At 42.2% G+C, this 21,570-nt stretch overlaps 1 protein-coding gene across 1 annotated transcript; it reads left to right on the forward strand.

The window, feature by feature from the left end:
- The first annotated feature begins 4,406 nt into the window (after window positions 1–4,406).
- LOC129835186 (transcription factor p65-like) lies at window positions 4,407–14,788 on the forward strand. Its single transcript, XM_055900623.1, has 11 exons — window positions 4,407–4,563; window positions 5,770–5,805; window positions 6,122–6,258; window positions 7,186–7,331; window positions 7,723–7,814; window positions 8,263–8,394; window positions 9,497–9,601; window positions 9,967–10,182; window positions 10,304–10,381; window positions 10,471–10,548; window positions 10,750–14,788. The coding sequence occupies exons 1-11, from the start codon at window positions 4,557–4,559 to the stop codon at window positions 11,544–11,546; spliced, it is 1,824 nt and encodes a 607-aa protein (XP_055756598.1). The 5' UTR covers window positions 4,407–4,556; the 3' UTR covers window positions 11,547–14,788.
- Window positions 14,789–21,570: the final 6,782 nt, after the last annotated feature.

The raw sequence follows: 21,570 nt of genomic DNA on the forward strand, positions 1-21,570 counted from the left end.
ATAGTAAAACAGAACTCTGCAGGCAATCCTTGCAGTAGATTGCAACACCGCCCCCTTTGGCCGTTCTATCTTGTCTGAAAATCTTGTAGTTAGGGATGAAAATGTCCGAATTTTTGGTGGTCTTCCTAAGCCAGGATTCAGACACGGCTAAAACATCTGGGTTGGCAGAGTGTGCTAAAGCAGTGAACAAAACAAACTTAGGGAGGAGGCTTCTAATGTTAACATGCATGAAACCAAGGCTATTACGGTTACAGAAGTCATCAAAAGAGAGCGCCTGGGGAATAGGAGTGGAGCGAGGTACTGCAGGGCCTGGATTCACCTCTACATCACCGGAGGAACAGAGGAGGAGTAGGATAAGGGTACGACTAAAAGCTATGAGAATTGGTCGTTTAGAACGTCTAGAACAGAGAGTAAAAGGAAGTTTCTGGGGGCGATAAAATAGCTTCAAGGAATAATGTACAGACAAAGGTATGGTAGGATGTGAATACAGTGGAGGTAAACCTAGGTAATGGGTGATGATGAGAGAGATATAGTCTCTAGAAACATCATTGAAACCAGGTGATGTCATCGCATATGTGGGTGTTGGAACTGAGAGGTTGGATATATAGTGAGCAGGGCTAGAGGCTCTACAGTGAAATAAGCCATTAAACACTAACCAGAACAGCAATGGACAAGGCATATTTACATTAAGGAGAGGCATGCTTAATCGAGTGATCATAAGGGTCCAGTGAGTAGAGGTTGGTTGGGGTCACGGCGATCCAGACAGCTGGCCGGGTAGCTGGCTATCGGTAGCAAGATAACATAGGATGGAGGTCTGTTTTTATTATTTTTTTATTATTATTTTTTTTTGTCACCTCGTTCGTTTCCGTCGGTAGATTAGTGGGGTTCCGTGTGGTAGAGCGGATCGATCCAATTGGCAAAATAGATATAGTGACCCAGGAAAAAAAGAAGAAAAAAAAATAAAATAGATGTTGAGTTGAGTTTATTTTATTTTTACAGGGACAGTGCACATTAATCAACGTTTTAGTAAAAGTGCCGGTTTTAGCCAGCCGGCTAATTTTCAACCGCAGTCCCTGGGCAGGTTATTAAAAACAATTACAATATAAACGATCATTGAGCAGTGAGCACACGCAGAGCAACATAGGACAAGCAAGACGTAGCATACAGACAGAGCAACATAGAACAAAAAGCAGTATGACAAAATTCATAAAAGCAACAAAGTGTTTCCAGATGATGTGTGCAGATGACATGTGCAGATGATGATGTGGAAGTAGAGATACTGGTGTGCAAAAGAGCAAAAAAGTTAATAAAAACAATATGGGGATGAGGTAGGTAGTTGGATGGGCTATTGACAGATGGGCTATTTACAGATGGGCTATGTACAGCTGCAGCGATCTGTAAGCTGCTCAGATAGCTGATGCTTAAAGTTAGTGAGGGAGATATAAGTCTCCAACTTCAGCGATTTTTGCAATTTGTTCCACATGTCTTTTGGCAAACACCAAACGTGTTTGCTTATTTTTTTCTTTAAGCAATGGCTTATTTCTGGCCACTCTTCTGTAAAGCCCAGCTCTGTGGAGTGTACGGCTTAGTGGTCCTACGGACAGATACTCCTATCTCCACTGTGGAGCTTTGCAGCTCCTTCAGGGTTATCTTTGGTCTCTTTGTTGCCTCTCTGATTAATACCCTCCATGCCTGGTCAGTGAGTTTTGGTATGCGGCCCTCCCTTGGCAGGTTTGTTGTGGTGCCATATTCTTTCCATTTTTTAATAATGTATTTAATGGTGCTCCGTGGGATGTTCAAAGTTTCAGATATTTTATTATAACCCAACACTGATCTGTACTTCTCCACAACTTTGTCCCTGACCTGTTTGGAGAGCTCCTTAGTCTTCATGGTGACATTTGGTGGTGTCCCTTACTTAGTGGTGTTACAGACTCTGGGGCCTTTCAGAACAGGTGTACATATACTGAGATCATGTGACAGATCATGTGACACTTAGATTGCACACTGGTGGACTTTATTTAACTAATTATGTGACTTCTGAAGGTAATTGGTTGCACCAGATCTTATTTAGGGGCTTCATAGCGAAGGTGGTGAATACATATGCACGCACCACTTTTCCATTTTTTATTTTTTATTTTTTTTAAACAAGTACTTTTTTTCATTTCAATTCACCAATTTGGACTATTTTGTGTATGTCCATTACATGAAATCCAAATAAAAATCCATTTAAGTTACAGGTTGTAATGCAACAAAATAGGAAACATTTTAGGTACACTGTATATACACACTGCGTATTTATTAATATAGGGCCCACTGGATTCTTGACATAGCTTACTCTAATATATCTACTGCTGTACATATTCTCAGTAGGCCTATATCTTCTGTAAATACATTCGGTGTACCAGTCAAAGGTTTGGGCACACCTACTCTTTCAAGGGTTTTTCTTTATTTTTACTACATTTACATTTACATTTAAATCATTTAGCAGACGCTCTTATCCAGAGCGACTTACAAATTGGTGCATTCACCTTAAGATATCCAGTGGAACAGCCACTTTACAATAGTGCATCTAAATCTTTTAAGGGGGGGGGGGTCAGAAGGATTACTTTATCCTATCCTAGGTATACTATTTTCTATATTGTAGAATAATAGTGAAGACATTCAAACTATGAAAAAACACATATGGACTCATGCAGTAATCAAGAAAAGTGTTAAACAAATCTAAATATATTTGAGATTCTTCAAAGTAGTTACCCTTTGCCTTGATGACAGCTTTGCACACTCTTGGCATTCTCTCAACCAGCTTCGCCTGGAATGCTTTTCCAACAGTCTTGGAGTAGTTCCCACATATGCTGAGCAGTTGTTTGCTGCTTTTCCTTCATTCTGCAGTCGAACTCATCCCAAACCATCTCAATTGGGTTGAGGTCGGGTGATTGTGGAGGCCAGGTTATCTGATGCAGCACTCCATCACTTTCCTTCTTGGTCAAATAGCCCTTACACAGACTGGAGCTGTGTTGGGTCATTGTCCTGTTTAAAAACAAATTATATTCCCATTAAGCACAAGCCAGATGGGATGGCATATTGCTGCATAATGCTGTGGTAGTCATGATGGTTAAGTGTGCCTTGAATTATAAATAAATCACAGACAGTGTCACCAGCAAAGCACCCCCACACCATCACACCTCCTCCTCCATGTTTCACGGTGGGAACCACACATACGTCGATCATCCGTTCACCTACTCTGCATCTCACAAAGACAGTTAGAACCAAAAATCTCAAATTTGGACTCATCAGACCTTAGGACAGATTTCATCCAGTCTAATGTTCGGCGCTCGTATTTCTTTGCCCAAGCAAGTCTCTTCTTCTTATTGATGTCCTTTAGTAGTGGTTTCTTTGCAGAAATTTCGACCATGAAGGCCTGATTCACGCAGTCTCCTCTGAACAGTTGATGTTGAGATGTGTCTGTTACTTGAACTCTGTGAAGCATTTATTTGGGCTGCAATTTCTGAGGCTGGTAACTCTATTGAACTTATCCTCTGCAGAGGTAACTCTGTATTTCCTGTGTCGGTCCTCATGAAAGCCAGTTTCATCATAGCGCTTGATGGCTTTTGCGACTGCACTTGAAGAAACTTTGAAATTGTGCTGTCTGGTTTGCTTAATATAAGGAATTTTTTAATATTTGTACTTTTACTTTCGATACGTAAGTATATTTTAGTAATTCTATTTACTTTTGATATTTAAGTACATTTAAAATCAAATACTTTTAGACTTTTACTCAAGTAGTATTTTACTGAGTGACTTTCACATTTTCTATTAAGGTATCTTTACCTTTATTCAAGTATGACAATTGGGTACTTTTTCCACCCCTGACTGTATATATATATATATTTGCATTTGGATTACTGTTACAGCGCTATTTCGGTAAATTGGATTCGTTCAAGATTTCATGTTTAATTAAAAAAACGGAATATGATTTGTGTAGGCTACTTGTTTGCCATTGTACTATATAGTTTTAAAGCACCAATAAGCAGTAAAACAAATTAAAGTGTTTCCCTTCCTCTGTTATGGTAGAAAGCTGAGGGATGGGGCTGAAGAAATTAGAGCATTTTCAAATTCATAGACAGAGCGATTGATGCAACGACTGACCATCCATGATATCAACCTTTTGTTTATCCATGTTTCGAGGCTACAGTGTTTAAATTGTTCACACAATTTTGAGGAAAACAAGCTTATATTTTGGGTTTCGATGGGGTTTGGAGAGTTGAACTAAGCTCATGAGGCAATTTCTAAGTTACATTTTCAAGAATCGATGGGTACATATAATGAATTAGAAATCCAAAAATTGATGTAGCAATTACAGATTGCCTTTTAAACATAGGCCTACGTCATTTGGGTATTTCCGCACCATTTGAGGGGGAGGTGGTAAGTTGAATTGGAGACTCGAAGTTGGGGGTGGCGAAAGAACAAGCTGTCAAGAGAAGGTAACGCTGTGTTTAAGGGACAAACAACCTATAGGGAAAAGGCTATTCGATTAATCACGGTGGCCGACGTTGGAAATGGATGGTAAGTTTGTTTACAAACTGATCCTCAAGGTAAATGCATGCTGGAGTCTCGTGTGAAACGTAGCAATTTGTTTGCGCACAAGGGTGAAGCCCGCATACTATTGGTTTTGTACTACATCAGGAAGAGTCAATACAAAATAATGGAGATAATTGGCGCTGACTTGCCAGCACTGTACTAGGAAGTAGATAGGCGTACGTCTATTAGGCTATAGTTCTAGAACTGCACATCATATCTAGTAGAACATATCATGGTCTATGTTCATTATGGATGCTTTAAAACATTATTTAAAATCCAAACATTAGAGTAGTGCGGCAGTCAAGCGCTTACGTGATTCTCCAAGATATTTGACTTTAGCCGCAGTGAGATATTTAACTCGTAGGTCTATGACAAGATATACAATGTTGACACTTAATTGATAAGGGGACGCCGTTGTCCCCAAAATTACGTCATACAATAAATGATAAAAGTATGCTAGCTGTGGGTAAATGTTTGCAATGTAACGTTATGAAATGATCCTACGTCATCAATGTTTTGTGCTTATACATACATATATAGGTTAATAGCTTGTTAATAAAGCCACACAACGATATGACATTACGAAAAGTTACGTTGTTTACTTCAAGGTCGACAAACATGGAAGGCATCCCTTTCTCTTAGAGAGTGGCCATTTCAAAGAAAAGTCTTCCATGAAACAGTGGTGGGTGGGGCTATGAACAAGCGCCACAAATCAAGTTTCCAGTCTTTTTCCATGAACCAGGACAGTGCTTTTAGTGAAGATGTGTTAAATTGGACACCGACTGCTCACAGACACAATAGGAGCGATGTAATCTGAGACCTTTTATTGTCCCGGTCGAAATACTTTTCAGTATTCATTCGCAGTACACTTTCAGGGCGATCCTGGCAGGTCAAACATTATGAGCGATTATGCCTTGTCTGCTACTGTGTTTAAGATCAACCTCCAGTGTTTTCAATGCAAACCTATTAACTTCTACTGTTAGTTAACACCCTTCTACATATGGAGGAGATTCATTTCTATCGCAGATCTGTGCTGAACTGTTGTGATCTTCAATGTCACCAGTTCTTGTGTGCCTTTACTTATCAGAGAGTAGTTGAGGGAAATTATAGGTTGTGGATTTTGATTGATCATCCTTTCTTACTGATTTCTTTGTTCTAGTAAATGTTTGTCAATTCCTCCCATCTCCTTAGGAATGTATGGATGGGAACAGGCCCCTTTGAACCAAGGTAAGGAGATGTCTATCACTCTGTGTAACTGTTTCCTGTTCCTCTCAACTGTTCATGTTGATGGGTGACAATCAGTGAGTCAACTTTTTGGCTTCTCTCTCATGAATGTATTGACTTGAATCTTCAGCTTTGCTTTAAAACGCATACAAACATGATGAATCACAGCTGTTGCAAAAGCTCAACACTGCTTTAGGTACATTACATTGTGATAGTTTAGAGATGCACTATGACCTTCATTACATTGGTCTCCCCCCTCTCTATCTCTCTTTATATATCTCTCTCTCTCTCATATCTGTCTCTGTCTCTGTGTGTGCAGGTAATCCCTTCATTGAGATCATTGAACAGCCCAAGCAGAGGGGCATGAGGTTCAGGTACAAGTGTGAGGGACGCTCTGCGGGAAGCACCCCGGGAGAGAAGAGCAATGACACCACCAAGACACACCCTGCCATTAAGGTGAGGGCGCCCTTTAATGACATACAGATAATTAACCTGTCATTTTATAATGATTCCATGCCATTGTTTATGTAACAGTATAACTTTAAACTGTCCCCTCGCCCCGACACGGGCGCGAACCAGGGACCCTCTGCACACATCAACAACAGTCACCCACGAAGCGTCGTTACCCATCGCTCCACAAAAGCCGCGGCCCTTGCAGAGCAAGGGGCAACACTACTTCTAGGTTTCAGAGCAAGTGACGTAACTGATTGAAACGCTATTAGTGCGTACCCGCTAACTAGCTAGCCATTTCACATCCGTTACACTTACTCTGTAGCGTAATGAATTCATTCCGAGACCTTAAAGGGATACTTCGGAATTTTGGCAATAAGCCCCTTTATCTCCTTCACCAGATTCAGATGAACTCGTGGGTACAATTTTTATGTCTCTGTATCCAGTATGAAGGAAGTTAGCATGGTCTCGAGAAATCGACCTCTAACTAGTGTTAGTGCAATGACAAAGTCTATGGGTAGTGGATACCCATAGACTTCCAGTCATTGCGTTAGGTAGCAATTGTGCTAGCACTAGTTAGCAACTTCCTTCAAACTGTACGCAGAGACATAAAAATGGTGTCCACAAGTTCATCTGACTCTACGAAGTAGATGGAAGGGCCTCATTGCCAAAATCTCGAAGTATCCCTTTAATAATTGTAGCTAAGTCACCATATATTCTGAGATAGTCGATGGATCAACTATTAATCAAAGTAAGATTTGTTATACAAATGAGCCGTTTTGTCTAGTTATAACCAAGGTAGAGCAATCTAATTACTACTACACCATGCTTTACGACACTTTATTTATCGAGATTTGAAGGTGATAAGGAAGTGGTGGAGATTCTAAGGTGAATGATGATACACATCCTGCTAACCTGGTTGGTCCCATGCAGGTGCACAACTACAATGGCCCCCTGCGTGTCCGCGTCTCCTTGGTGACCAAGAACCCACCTCACAAGCCCCACCCGCATGAACTAGTGGGGAAAGACTGCAAACATGGCTACTATGAGGCAGACCTGCAGGAGAGACGAGTACACAGGTTAGACGGAGGGTCTCTGTATGTGTTGGGGGCTTGAGGGTGGGTGTGAGGGCAGGTCTGTGAAAATTACTAGAGAGGCGTGGATGTGTGTGTACCTGTGTGTGGGCAGACTTGTTAGTGGGTGGGTGTGTGATGAAATACAAAGAAACAATGTTTGTTTAGTGCAGTGTGTACCTGCCAACATCTTGATAGAGAACATATACTTGGATGACAAAAGGGTACCAGTTAATGATTTATATAACCATTCGGAATAAATTGTTTCACATAGTCTTGGTTTTTAAAGGCCAGAAACAGAGGAGGGTTGAATAATCACCCTCTTTTGATCGATATCTACAGTATCTCACTTTCACACACGTTCACTCTGACTCCTTGTCTTACTGTCTGCTCTCAGTTTTCAGAACCTGGGCATTCAGTGTGTGAAGAAAAAGGATGTGGCCGAGGCAGTTTCCTGTAGGCTACAGACCAAAAACAACCCCTTCAACAGTGAGTGTACACACATTTGTTTTACTATCCTTGTGGGGGCCAAACAATTGATTCCTATTCAAAATTATATTTTCCCTAACTCCTGACCCCTATGCTTAAAATAGCCTTTTTCCTTGTGGGGACTGGTGAAATGTCCCCACTTGTCTGAATTGTCCTTGTTTTACTATCCTGGTGAGTACTTCTGGTCCCCTAAAAGGATAGGTAAACCAAAAACACACACACCGTACGTGACAATCCACTGTCATAACATTATACCAGTTATATAATTCACTCCTCCAATCTAATTTTCATGTTTGTTTACCTTGGTTAATTCCAATAATATTGTGTGAGTAGGAATTTATTTTTCCTCTGTTGACTGACTGACTGGCTGGCTATCTGACACCCACTGTATCCTATCTCCGATGCCACACCAATTTGCGTTGTGTCTGATGTGTTGTTTTGTCTGCAGTTCCTGAGGCGAACGTGTGGGAGGAGTTTGACCTAAATGCAGTGAGGCTGTGTTTCCAGGCCTCGATCACTCTGCCTACCGGGGAACTCTGCCCTCTGGAGCCCGTGGTGTCCCAGCCCATCTTCGACAACAGTGAGTCTGCTACACACACCAAACGCTCACTAAGTGCACACTGACTCCCTCGTCTGTCACTGTTCTGTCCTGGGTGTTCCTGTTTTATTGTGAACAATAATTTTTTATTATTTTCTGTATGAGGCTAAATATAAGCAGTACATACAAGCAGTACCCAGAGGGAGCAACATCACTCAAAAAGTGGAGAAAAAACTAAAGAATAAAGATAAGAATCAAGGAAAACGCAAAACAAATTGCATACATACATATTCAAATTTGGGCTATCAAACGTTTCAAGTAAGTGAGTTAATGGCATTAGGAAATTGTGATGAATCACAGTTTTTGAATTTGCTCAAATTTGGCGCAAAATATATATTTTTCTATTTGAACAGCAGTGCATTAAGTTGCAGGTATACTATGCTTTGATTGTAAGTGTCGGAAACAGAAGGATCTACATCAGAACGTTTTAACGTTTTCACCATGAACAACACAGAAGTCCCTGTAACATTCAGCTACTAATGCTCCCAATGTTTAAGTAGGCCTGCTCACTCTCATCAATAACACTTACACACACACTTTTAAGTACTGTTAAAGCTTCAGGCATTCTAAATGGGTGTGACTATTGGGAAAAAGACCTGGCTCTGTGGACACAAAGAGCTTTTAAACTTGTCTGACAATGTTATGAAAACACTAACCATCTGTACTGTTCAGGTAACTTTACACACACATAGGCCTACACGCTCTTCCCTTCCTCCCACACCCTCTCACACACATCCTCTCTGACACACACACACACAATCATACACACCCCGCAATTTTGGCAGTTGATCTTACGAATATACAAATGTTGTACATTTAAAACCCAAAGCCTGCCAAGTACAACGTTCAGTTCAAACCAGCTTTTGAGAGCGTTTTTTTTTTTTTTTAAATTCTTGAAAAGAAATGTTGACATTTTGGGTTATAACCACAGAGCATGAGAGCGGGACATCATTTTCAGAAGAACTTCCAACAGTTTAAACAGTGCCAAAACATATGCATGCATGTTTCACAGTTGACGGCGTGTCAGTTTTACTAATTTATGAAGCCCCTTTCGCACTCCATCTCTATCGTTTCTGTCTCACAGGAGCACCCAACACAGCAGAACTGAAGATCTGTCGAGTGAACAGAAACTCTGGAAGCTGCATGGGGGGGGATGAGATCTACTTACTTTGTGACAAAGTGCAAAAAGGTTTGTCTGTCACACACACGCGCTTCTATTTTTGTTGGCATTAATGAGTTGAGTCTTTTTAGATTCTTTAACCTTACATCAACGGCTTTGTTCATATATGCCTTTTTTTCTGTAGTTCCTCTTTGCCAGACACAGATTTGAAAGTCTTGTGTATATAAGCCCACTGGTAACCAGTTATTTAATTGGTTAAACTTAACCTAGTTCATTGGTTCTATCTCCTTCCTGTATGACATGGAAAGGCGGCCAATGAAAGAATGTTGTTACAGAATGTTACCAAGGCAGTTGCCAAGGTCTCTCACACCTCACTGTCCCACCCCTCCTCCTTCCCGTCCCCTCTCCCACCCCATTCTTTCTCCCCTCCACAGAGGACATTGAGGTGCGGTTCTTCCAGGACTCGTGGGAGGGGAAGGGCATCTTCTCCCAGGCGGACGTCCACAGGCAGGTGGCCATTGTGTTCAACACCCCGCCCTACTGCGACACCAACCTGACCGAGCCAATCCGAGTGAAGATGCAGCTCCGCAGGCCCTCGGACCGTGAGGTCAGCGAGCCAATGGACTTCCAGTTCCTGCCCTCCGACCCAGGTCACTTCCCTTTCCGTTACAATGGCGATCCACTTTATTTTCTGTGGCATAACTCCTGTATCCTGTGGTTGTCATGCAAAACATTTTACCCAGGCCAACTCTAGAATTTTTCACTGTACAGATGAATATGGACTGATGGAGAAGAGAAAACGGACAGAGGGAATGTTACAGAATCTGAAGCTGGGGTCCCTGATGTCAGGTAAGTGTCTAAAATGATCCATGTCGCTGAACTAGACAGCTGTGTCCTCTGATGGTTTTAATGTGTGATGGTGTATGTTTGAATTCCAGGGGCCATGCCAGCAGGGACAAGGCCTTTCAACATTGCCAGGAGAACAGTCACCGCCAAGCCAGCAGCTAGCCAGCCTGGTAAACCTTACTATTTATTTAGCTGTTTATTATTAATGGGTGCATTTATACGTTAAAGGTTGTTTGTCTATATGTAACATTCTATATGTTATCAAAAGTTAACATAGATACTACTGTTTAGAGACCCTACGTTTATTTGTACATTTGGTAGTATACAGAATTGGGTAAGGGACAGCGGCATTGACTGTTTGTCTCTTGCAGTGAACCCAGTGGCGCCCCCTAGTGCCGTCTCTGTGAAGCCCCAGCCCTACTACAACGGCCCCCAGCCAGGCCAGTTGTTTCAAACCCAGCCAAAAGCAGAAGCCTCCACCACAGCCGAGACCTGGAAGTTCCTCAACAGCCTGACCCTGGACTCCCAGCCCAAAGCCACCCCCGTGGCCAGCTTCACCACCAACCCACAGGCCTCTGCAGCCACAGCTGCCTCCTCCCAGGCCTTTCCCACCGTAAACCTGTCGGACCTCCAGGGATTTTCTTTCCACACATTTGTTTGTCCCCAGGAGCCGGTGAGTGCAGCCGCTACCCCAGAGCCCACCTCTAGCTTCGGGGTCCAAGGCTCCCAGTTCAAGGTGGACGAGGAGCTACCCGAATTCCCCAGCTTTTCTGAGGCACAACCGGCCGGGACTCTAGATAGTATAAACATTGACGACTTCCAGGCTATGCTGGGCCAGAGTTGTCTGGCTGGAGAAGGGCCAAAGAGCAGTGAGGCGTCGGCCCCTCAGGCACCCTGCCACTTACCCTCCACCAACAACGTGGCCCAGAACCAAGCAGACCTAGCCAACCACCACATCAGCTGTGGCAGCAGCACCTGGATGAACTACCCCAACAGCATTGTCAACCTGCTCCAGAACGAGAGCATGATGGACAGTTCCCCCGGCAACGCCAGCCAGCCGGCCGCCCTTGACGACCTGGACGTCTTAAGCTCCATAGACGAAGACCGTCTCATGTCCATCCTGAACAGTGGCAACCAATACAGTTTTGTGTCCGGACATCAGACCTAAGAGACAACCGTGTGATTTGACTGACATGTTTACTGACATAATCCCCCTGGTAGACAACTTTTATCTGTTCCCTCGCCCTTGAGACCCTGGGCCCGGTTGCATAAAACATCTTAAGTTAATTTCCCCCTCATATTTTCCTGTAACTTTAAGTCAGTTGCACAAAACTTGTGAATTTTCCCCTTAAATTTAGTACAAAAGTTAAGGGTGTCCACGAGGTCCCTTAACTGCCTTATTATGTATGGATATCAATGGAAACAGCATTTATAGAGGTGAATGTTGATTTCATCTGCTCTGGTTACAAAAGGAAAACGTCAACCAGCTAGCTACTTAGCTAAACAATGGAAGGTGCACAATCCATGGCTACAAAGCTAGCTGGCTAGTTAGCTACAGCTACTCTGTAAGCTAGCTTGACGTAATATAAACAAGTTGAGAAAAAAGTAACTACAAGAAAGTGGTTTGTTATCTGAAGCAATTTGGTTATCCTGTCTTCATTGTAGAAGTTCTATTTTGCCATCTCACAAAATGAAAGCGATCTCTTTGAAGAGACATTCAGTCACTGAATCAGGCCATCTCCATGGTAACCAGATACTCTTTGTGCCATACGTGCCTTCAAACTACCGTAAAACCCCTTAAGTATGCCCTTACCTAAGGAAATATTTGAGCGGCTCTATGCAACGCCCTTAAACAATTCCCTTAGGTAAGGGAAAATTATTCCGTAAGTTAAACCCTTAAGAAGTTTTATGCAGTGGGCCCAGTTCCCTTCCAACCCAATTTCCCTTTGTACTTGCTATTCTAAAGGGCTTCAAAAGGAGAGTCATTTGAAGGCTGGCAAAAAGAAGAGTCCGAAAGTGGTGCTTTCTGCTCTCTTCTCTATATGAATTGTGGACATGTTTATTAGGACAGCTACAGAACCCTGCCTGGACACAATTAACAGAGGGAATAGAAGGGAGAGCTACAGGGAAGTAGCCAGTTTGTATCTGCCAGTATGTGGGCAATTGCAACACCCGAGGATGAGCTGAATCGTCCCTTTTCGTCACCCCTAAAGATACACCCCCACTGAGTTGTGTATAAACCCAGGCTTGTTTCTAATCTCCAAAGGCAGTGGTATTCCCGTCTGGTCCCAAAGAGCGTCAGGGTTTCTAAATGTCTCTACTTCAATCATTCAGTTCAAGAATGGGACGAAATCAAATCAAACGTTAAAAGTTTGATTTGATTTAGTCCTGTTCTTCTAAATTTCATTACATTTTAAATCAACCAGAGCTTGAAACCCTAGGCATTTTGTATTGTCTATTTTTAGTTGAATTATGTGTTTAATTCCAACAATGGCTGTTGATGACGTTGCAGATGCAATATAGGCCTAAATAGTACCATTGAGGATAAAAGCGATAATGTATGGTCCCATTTTAATTTGCTCTGTTAAACCTACTCTTTGGAATGACGTATAGCAACAGTGAATCTATTTAGTTTTGAAGTGAAGATCTCTCAACAATCATTCTCACGATAGCACATTGTTAATAGTCAGTGTCAAACATCATAGCTAATCATGGCTGGGCTTGGTTAAAACCCTGGATGGGAGACCAAAGGGTAGCTGTAGATGGATCAATTCTCTAGTAGGAGGTGCTGCCCAGCCTGGTGTTTTTTTCTTATAAGTTAAAGATCTGACATTGGTTTAACTTCAACATTTTATACAAGGTTTGTATATGTTGAAATGTGGTTACCATGAAGACATAATCCTGTGGTTGAAATGTTGTTGATTCAACCAGTTTTTGCCCTGTGGGTATTGACTAAATAGTCGATGTGAGGAGAAATTACTGAGCCAACAGACCAGGAGTTGACCCTGCCAAACAATCAATTGATCACAAAATGTGACCATTATTCTATTATGGGGAGTAGGGTGAGTTTTGCATTTTCCCCACTTACAGTTGAGTGAAAATACTAAAGCAAGATTGTAATTTCAATGTTCATAAGCCTTAGGTGATGATATACACTGAGTATACAAAACATTAGTTGAGTTGCACCCCCCCCCTCAGAACAGCCACAATTCGTCAGGGCATGGACTCCACAAGGTGTCAAGTGTTCCACAGGGATGCTGGCCCATTTTGATTCCAATGCTTCCCACAGTTGTCAAGTTGGCTGGATGTCCTTTGGGTGGTGGACCATTCTTGATACACATGGGAAACTGTTGAGCGTGAAAAACCTGCAGCATTGCATTTCTTGACACGAACCAGTGCGCCTGGCACCATACCACATTCAAAGGCGCTTACATTTTTGTCTTGCCCATTCACCCTCTGATTGGCACACATACACAATCCATGTCTCAAGGCTTAATCCTTCTTTAACCTGTCTCCTACCCTTCCATCTACACTGATTTTTGAAGTGGATTTAACAGGTGGCAACAATACGGGATCTTAGCTTTCACCTGATTTGTCTTATGTCATGGAAAGAGCCAGTGTTCTTAATGTTTTGTATACTCTGTGTACGTGACCTATAGTACTCACCTTGATGACATATCTTAATGTTATGTACAGCTTTACCATGTCAACATCTGCAAGTATAACTTGTCATTTTAGGTTAAAATGTTCCAATACATCTTTGGAACAGGAAGGATATTGCTGTTTTATAAATGTACAATACATTAACAATGCATCTGCTACATTCTAACATATCAGTTAAAATGAAGACTTATTCCATATCATGTTAGTAGTTTTGAGTCAGTGATGGACAGAAATATATTGAGACACTATGTCAATTATGCTTATTCACAGTGCGGTTTGCATTTAGACCAGTGCAATATTATTACATTTTGCTGTATGGTATATGAACATCAGTGGCAGTTTATTTTACATTGTCAATTAGGACATGTTTAAACCATAACTTTGTACTTATTCAATGCTGCCTTAAAGAAAATGGAAAATGTTATTTTGTACAAGTATACAGTACCAGTCAAAAGTTTGGACACACCTACTCATTCAAGGGTTTTTCTTTATTTTTACTATTTTCTACATTGTCGAATAGTAGTGGAGACATCAGAACTATGAAATAACAGATATGGAATCATGTAGTAACCAAAAAAATTGTTTAAAAAAATCTAAATATATTTTATATTTGAGATTCTTCACAGTAGCCACCGTTTGCCTTGGATGACAGTTTAAAATAATTTTATTTGCAATTGTTGTAATTAACTGATAACTGAGTGCAAAATATGTTGAAGCCACACAATAAAAAAAGATAAGACAATGTCACTGATAGGCCGGGAGTCAGGATGCAGGTGCCGAAGGTGAGTTTAATAATGATAAATGCAGATAAACATAAGCGTACAGAACATGAATCAAAACAAACAAATACTGCCTGATGACTGAGGCTACTGAGTGCTAAATAAAGGGAAGGTAATCAAGGTGATGATGTAGCAAGATAGAACAGCGGCATCTGGTAAGACAAGAGGCGGCAGACTGTTCTTGTAAATAACAACTGGTGCGTGATATCTAAGGAAGTCTCAAGGTTTTGCTCGCCTGATGTAGATTGTCTCATAAACTGTAGACCACACTATCTACCTAGAGAGTTGTCATCTGTATTTTTCGTAGCTGTCTACATACCGCCTCAGACTGAATCTGGCACTAAGACCGCACTCAATGAGATGTATTCCGCCTTAAGCAAAGAGGGAAAACGCACACCCAGAGGTGTCGCTCCTGGTGGCTGGGGACTTTAATGCAGGGAAACTTAAATCAGTTTGACCAAATTTCTATCAGCATGTTAAATGTGCAACCAGAGGAAAAAAACTGGACCACCTTTACTCCACACACAGAGAAGCATACAAAGCTCTCCCCCGCCCTCCATTTGGTAAATCTGACCATTTTATCCTCCTGATTCCTGCTTACAAGCAAAAATTAAAGCTGGAAGCACCAGTGACTCAATCAATAAAAAGGTGGTCAGATGAAGCAGATGCTAAGCCACAAGACTGTTTTGCTATCACAGACTGGAATATATTCCGGGATTCCTCCGATGGCATTGAGGAGTACACCACATCAGTCATTGGCTTCATCAATAAGTTCATCAATGACGTCGTCCCCACAGTGACCATACTTGCATACCCCAACCAGAAGCCATGGATTACAGGCAACATCTGCACTGAGCTAAAGGCTAGAGTTGACGATTTCAAGGAGCGGGACTCTAACCCCGAAGCTTATAAGAAATCCCGCTATGTATTCTGACGAACCATCAAACAGGCAAAGCGTCAATACAGGACTGGCTCTGACGCTCGTCGTATGTGGCAGGGCTTGCAAACCATTACAGACTACAAAGGGAAGCACAGCTGATAGCTGCACAGTGACACGTGCCTACCAGACAAGCTAAACTACTTCTATGCTCGCTTCGAGGCAAATAACACAAACATGCATAAGAGCATCAGCTGTTCCGGAAGACAGTGATCACGCTCTCCGCAGCCGATGTGAGTAAGACCTTTAAACAGGTCAACATTCACAAGGCCGCAGGGCCAGACGGAATACCAGGACATGTACTGCGAGCATGCGCTGACCAGCTGGTAAGTGTCTTCACTGACATTCTCAACCTCTCCCAGTCTGTAATACCAACATATTTTAAGCAGACCACCATAGTCCCTGTGCCCAAGAACAGTAAGGTAACCTGCCTAAATGACTACCGACCCGTAGCACTCATGTCTGTAGCCATGAAATGCTTTGAAAGGCTGGTCATGGCTCACATCAACACCATTATCCCAGAAACCCTAGACCCACTCCAATTTGCATGCCGCACCAACAGATCCACAGATGATGCAATCTCTATTGCACTCCACACTGCCCTTTCACACCTGGACAAAAGGAACACATGTGAGAATGATATTAATTGACTACAGCTCAGTGTTCAACACCATAGTGCCCTCAAAGCTGATCACTAAGCTAAGGACCCTGGGACTAATCACCTCCCTCTGCAACTGGATCCTGGACTTCCTGACAGGCCACCCCCAGGTGATAAGGGTGGGTAACAACATATGCTCCACGCTGGTCCTCAACACCGGGGCCCCTCAAGGGTGCGTGCTCAGCCCCCTCCTATACTCTCTGTTCACTCATGACTGCACGGCCAGGCACGACTCCAACACCATCATTAAGTTTGCTGATGACACAACAGTGATGGGCCTGATCAACGACGAGACTATAGGGAGGAGGTCAAAAGACCTGGCCGTGTGGTGCAAGGACAACAACCCATCCCTCAACGTGATCAAGACAAAGGAAATGATTGTGAACTACAGGAAAAGGAGGACCGAGCACGCCCCCATTCTCATCCACGGGGCTGTAGTGGAGCAGGTTGAGAGCTTCAAGTTCCTTGGCGTCCACATCACCAACAAACTAACATGGTCCAAGCACACCAAGACAGTCGTGAAGAGCGTATGACAAAACCTCCCCCTCAGGAGACTGAAAAGATTTAGCATGGGTCCTCAGATCCTCAAAACGTTTTACTGCTGCACCATCGAGAGCTTCCTGAAGGGTTGCATCACTGCCTGGTATGGCAACTACTCGGCCTCCCACCGCAAGGCACTACAGAGGGTAGTGCGTACGGCCCAGTACATCACTGGAGCCAAGCTTCCTGCCATCCAGGACCTCTATACCAGGCGGTGTCAGAGGAAGAGCCTAAAAATTGTCAAAGACTCCAGCCACCCTAGTCATAGGCTGTTCTCTCTGCTACCGCACGGCAAGCGATACCGGAGTGCCAAGTCTGGGTCCAAGAGACTCCTAAATAGCTTCTACCCCCAAATCATAAGACTCCTGAACAGCTAATCAAATGGCTACAAAGACTATTTGCATTGCCATTATTCCATTAAAAATAAGCCGTTTCCAGCTACAATAATCATTTACAACATTAACAATGTCTACACTGTATTTATGATACATATTGTTATTTGAATGGACAAAAAAATAACTTTTCTTTCAAAAACAAGGACATTTCTAAGTGACCCTAAACTTTTGAACGGTAGTGTATATATATATTATTTTCTCCAGTTTTTTTTCACTTATTTATTTTGTGTTATTTACATGTACACTGTTCCAAATGGTCAGAAAATAATAATAATAATATTGTAATCTAATAGCAACTGTTTGGCACACATAATGCTTGCTCCTATACCCTCTGTTTTCTTGATCTCAAGTAGTCCACAATATGTACATACAGTGCATTCGGAAAGTATTCAGACCCCTTCCGTTTCCCCACATTTTGCTACGTGACAGCCTTATTCTAAAATGTATTCAGTTATATTTTTTCCTCATCGATCTACACACAATACCCCATAATGACAAAACAAAAACAGGTTTTTAGACATTTTTGCAAATGTATTAAAAATACAAAACAGAAATACCTTATTTGCATAAGTATTTAGACTCTTTGCTATGAGGCTCGTTATTGAGCTCAGGTGCATCCTGTTTCCATTGATCATCCTTGAGATGTTTCAACTTGATTGGAGTCCACCTGATGTTTGACGACGAGCAGGTGTCCACACACTTTTCGCCACGTAGTGTATTTGTTTATGGTTGAGCAGAAGCTTTCAAGATTTGGTTGATCTTCCTGACTGACCTATTTTCGATTTATCCATACATATCTATGTCTCCATATAAATATATGGATGGGAACAGCCCCCTTTGAACCAAGGTAAGTAGATTTCTATCACTCTGTAACTGTTTCCTGTTCTTCTCAACTGTTTATCTTGACTCATCATGAATGTTTTCACTTGAAGCTTCAGCTTATAAACAATGAACAAAAGTGAGAAGACACCAGACAACAATAACAAAAATCTATAGCAATTGAACAGTAAATATTGCACTCAAAAAGGTTTCAAAAAGATTCTCTCTCTTTCTCTCTCACTCTCACATCCCTTCATTGAGATCATTGAACAGCCCTATCAGAGGAGCATGAGGTTCAGGTACAAGTGTGAAGGGCCCTCTGCGGGCAGTATCCTGGGAGAGAAGAGCAATGACACCAAGACAAACCCCGCTATCAAGGTTAGGGCGCCCTTTAATGACATACAGATAATTGGCACACTGAGCTTTTTACACTGTAACTGTGTATGAAGGGGACATGCATCATTTGTACTGTAGCTAAAATGAGACTTTCAGAGACTTTCAAAACCATGGTTACTTTCACCATATATTCTGAGATGGTCGATGGGAAAACTATTAATCAAAGTAAGATTTGTTATGCAAATTAGCCATTTTGCCTTGTTATAACCACGGTAGAGCAGTCTAATTACTACTACACCATGCTTTACGACACTTGATTTATGGAGATTTTGAAGGTGATAAGGAAGTGGTGGAGATTAAGGTGAATGATGATACACATCCTGCTAACCTGGTTGGTCCCATGCAGGTGCACAACTACAATGGCCCCCTGCGTGTCCGCGTCTCCTTGGTGACCAAGAACCCACCTCACAAGCCCCACCCGCACGAACTAGTGGGGAAAGACTGCAAACATGGCTACTATGAGGCAGACCTGCAGGAGAGACGAGTACACAGGTTAGACGGAGGGTCTCTGTGTGTGTGTTGGGGGCTTGAGGGTGGGTGTGAGGGCAGGTCTGTGAAAATTACTAGACAGGCGTGGATGTGTGTGTACCTGTGTGTGGGCAGACTTGTTAGTGGGTGGGTGTGTGTGTGATGAAATACAAAGAAACATAATGTTTGTTTGATGCAGTGTGCACCTGCCAACATCTTGATAGAGAACATAGACGACATCTGTGGGAAGGCTTGGATGTGTGTGAGGACGTGTGTGTAGTCTTGGTTTTTAAAGGCCAGAAGCAGAGGAGGGTTGAAAAAGCACCCTCTTGTGGTCGATATCTACAGTATCTCACTTTCACACACGTTCACTCTGACTCCTTGTCTTACTGTCTGCTCTCAGTTTTCAGAACCTGGGCATTCAGTGTGTGAAGAAAAAGGATGTGGCCCGAGGCAGTTTCCTGTAGGCTGCAGACCCAAAACAACCCCTTCAACAGTGAGTACATGCAAACGCACACGTACTCCGTACGTGACAGTCCACTGTCATAACATTATGCCAGTTACATAAAGTAATTGACTCCTCCAATCTCATTTTCTTGGTTTGTTTACCTGTTTGCTTTTCATGTTTTGTCCTCCATTGACCGTAATTTAAAGGATACAGCCAGTGCCAGATAGCCAATTTCAGATGCCACACCCATTCGGCTTTGTCTGACTTTGTTGTGTTTTGGCTGCAGTTCCTGAGGTGAACATGTGGGAGGAGGAGTTTGACCTAAATGCAGTGAGGCTGTGTTTCCAGGCATCGATCACTCTGCCTACCGGGGAACTCTGCCCTCTGGATCCCATGGTGTCCCAGCCCACATGTACGTACACACGGGCGTGCACGTACATACACATGTGAATGCGCACACACACACACACACACAATACATTATCTTGATACACACTCTCCCCAAACACAGACTACAGTGCAGTACAGACTGGCTCCTTCCTCTGTCACTGCTGTCCATACTGTTTCACTGTGGGCCAATTCCACGGTAACGGAATTGCTCCGAAACGGCGATTCTTCACTTAAAATGTATGCCAAACAAAAACAACTGACTTAAAAGTTGAACAAACCATACAGCTCTGTACACAAGGACTACTTTTAACAATTTACACTGAACATTTTTCAAAAACACATTTACTGGAAGAACTGTGCAGATGCAGTTTGGTAACAACATTTCAGTAAAATCTCCCTTCGTTCACTGTCACGTGTGCTCCCTCTCGGGCCTTCAGGTCACCAGGCTGCTCGTTATGGCGCACACCTGTCACCATCGTTACCTTCAGACTCACCTGGACTTCATCACCTCCCTGATTACCTTCCCTATATATGTCACTCCCTTTGGTTCCTTCCCCAGGCGTTATTGTTTCTGTTCCAGTGTCATGTCGGTGCGTTGTTTGTGTTTCTTGTTTTGTATTTAGTTGCGTTTATTCATTAAAACACTCACCTCGTGAATTTGCTTCCCGACTCTCAGCGCACTCGTTACAATCACGCTTTACAAAAGCTCTAAAATATCTGCTTCGAATGAAGATTCAAAGATGTCTGCAGAATGAATGACATGGCACCTTGAGTTTGAAGAAAACCTCTTTTGGTTATTGAACTACAGTAAGTGAAGTGGATTTACACCCGGTAACAGAATTGCGGTAACGGAATTTCATCATGGGTCCCTGATCTGTACTACACAGAAATGCATAATTATGGATATGAATATCATTCTCTTCATGGTGATATCCTAAATAGGTGCACAAATGTAGAAATATGCAATATCCTCCGCTGCATATTTGGGTATTATTCTACACACTGGCTATTGTTTTAATGAGCTCCTCCACCAAACAAGACAACATTTTGTTGGACCGGACTGAATTTGAGCCAATCATAGACGTCTATGTTTCAGATGTTGGGACAGCACAGTAGAGCTCAGCACAGTAGAGCTCAGCACAGTAGAGTAAATTTCAGTACCAGAACTGGGGTAACTGTAGTTTTAACTATGATTTGTGAAAAGTAACTATTTTTCAGAGGGAACAAATAGTTACTTTTGAGATGACTACAACGATTCTTTAAAACACTTTTTTTTTAAGTACAGGTCTGAGAAAACAACTGCTTTTCAAAAACTATTGGATTGGCTGCCTTCAAGTAATGGCAGGGATGCATCTGAAACGGCATGTTGAAGAATACAATTGAATGAATAGAGCACACTTTAATTTTTTTATTTAACCTTTATTTAACCAGGTAGGCAAATTGAGAACACGTTCTCATTTACAATTGCGACCTGGCCAAGATAAAGCAAAGCAGTTCGACACATACAACAACACATAGTTACACATGGAGTAAAACAAACATATAGTCAATAATACAGTGAGAAAAAAAAAAAGTCTATACACAATGTGAGCAAGTGAGGTGAGATAAGGGAGGTGAAGGCAAACAGATATATGTATAGATAAATAAAAATATAAAAAGGCCATGGAGGCGAAGTGAGTACAACACAGCAAGTAAAATA

The sequence above is a fragment of the Salvelinus fontinalis genome, chromosome 36, assembly GCF_029448725.1.
Source record: "Salvelinus fontinalis isolate EN_2023a chromosome 36, ASM2944872v1, whole genome shotgun sequence".
Lineage (NCBI taxonomy): Eukaryota > Metazoa > Chordata > Actinopteri > Salmoniformes > Salmonidae > Salvelinus > Salvelinus fontinalis.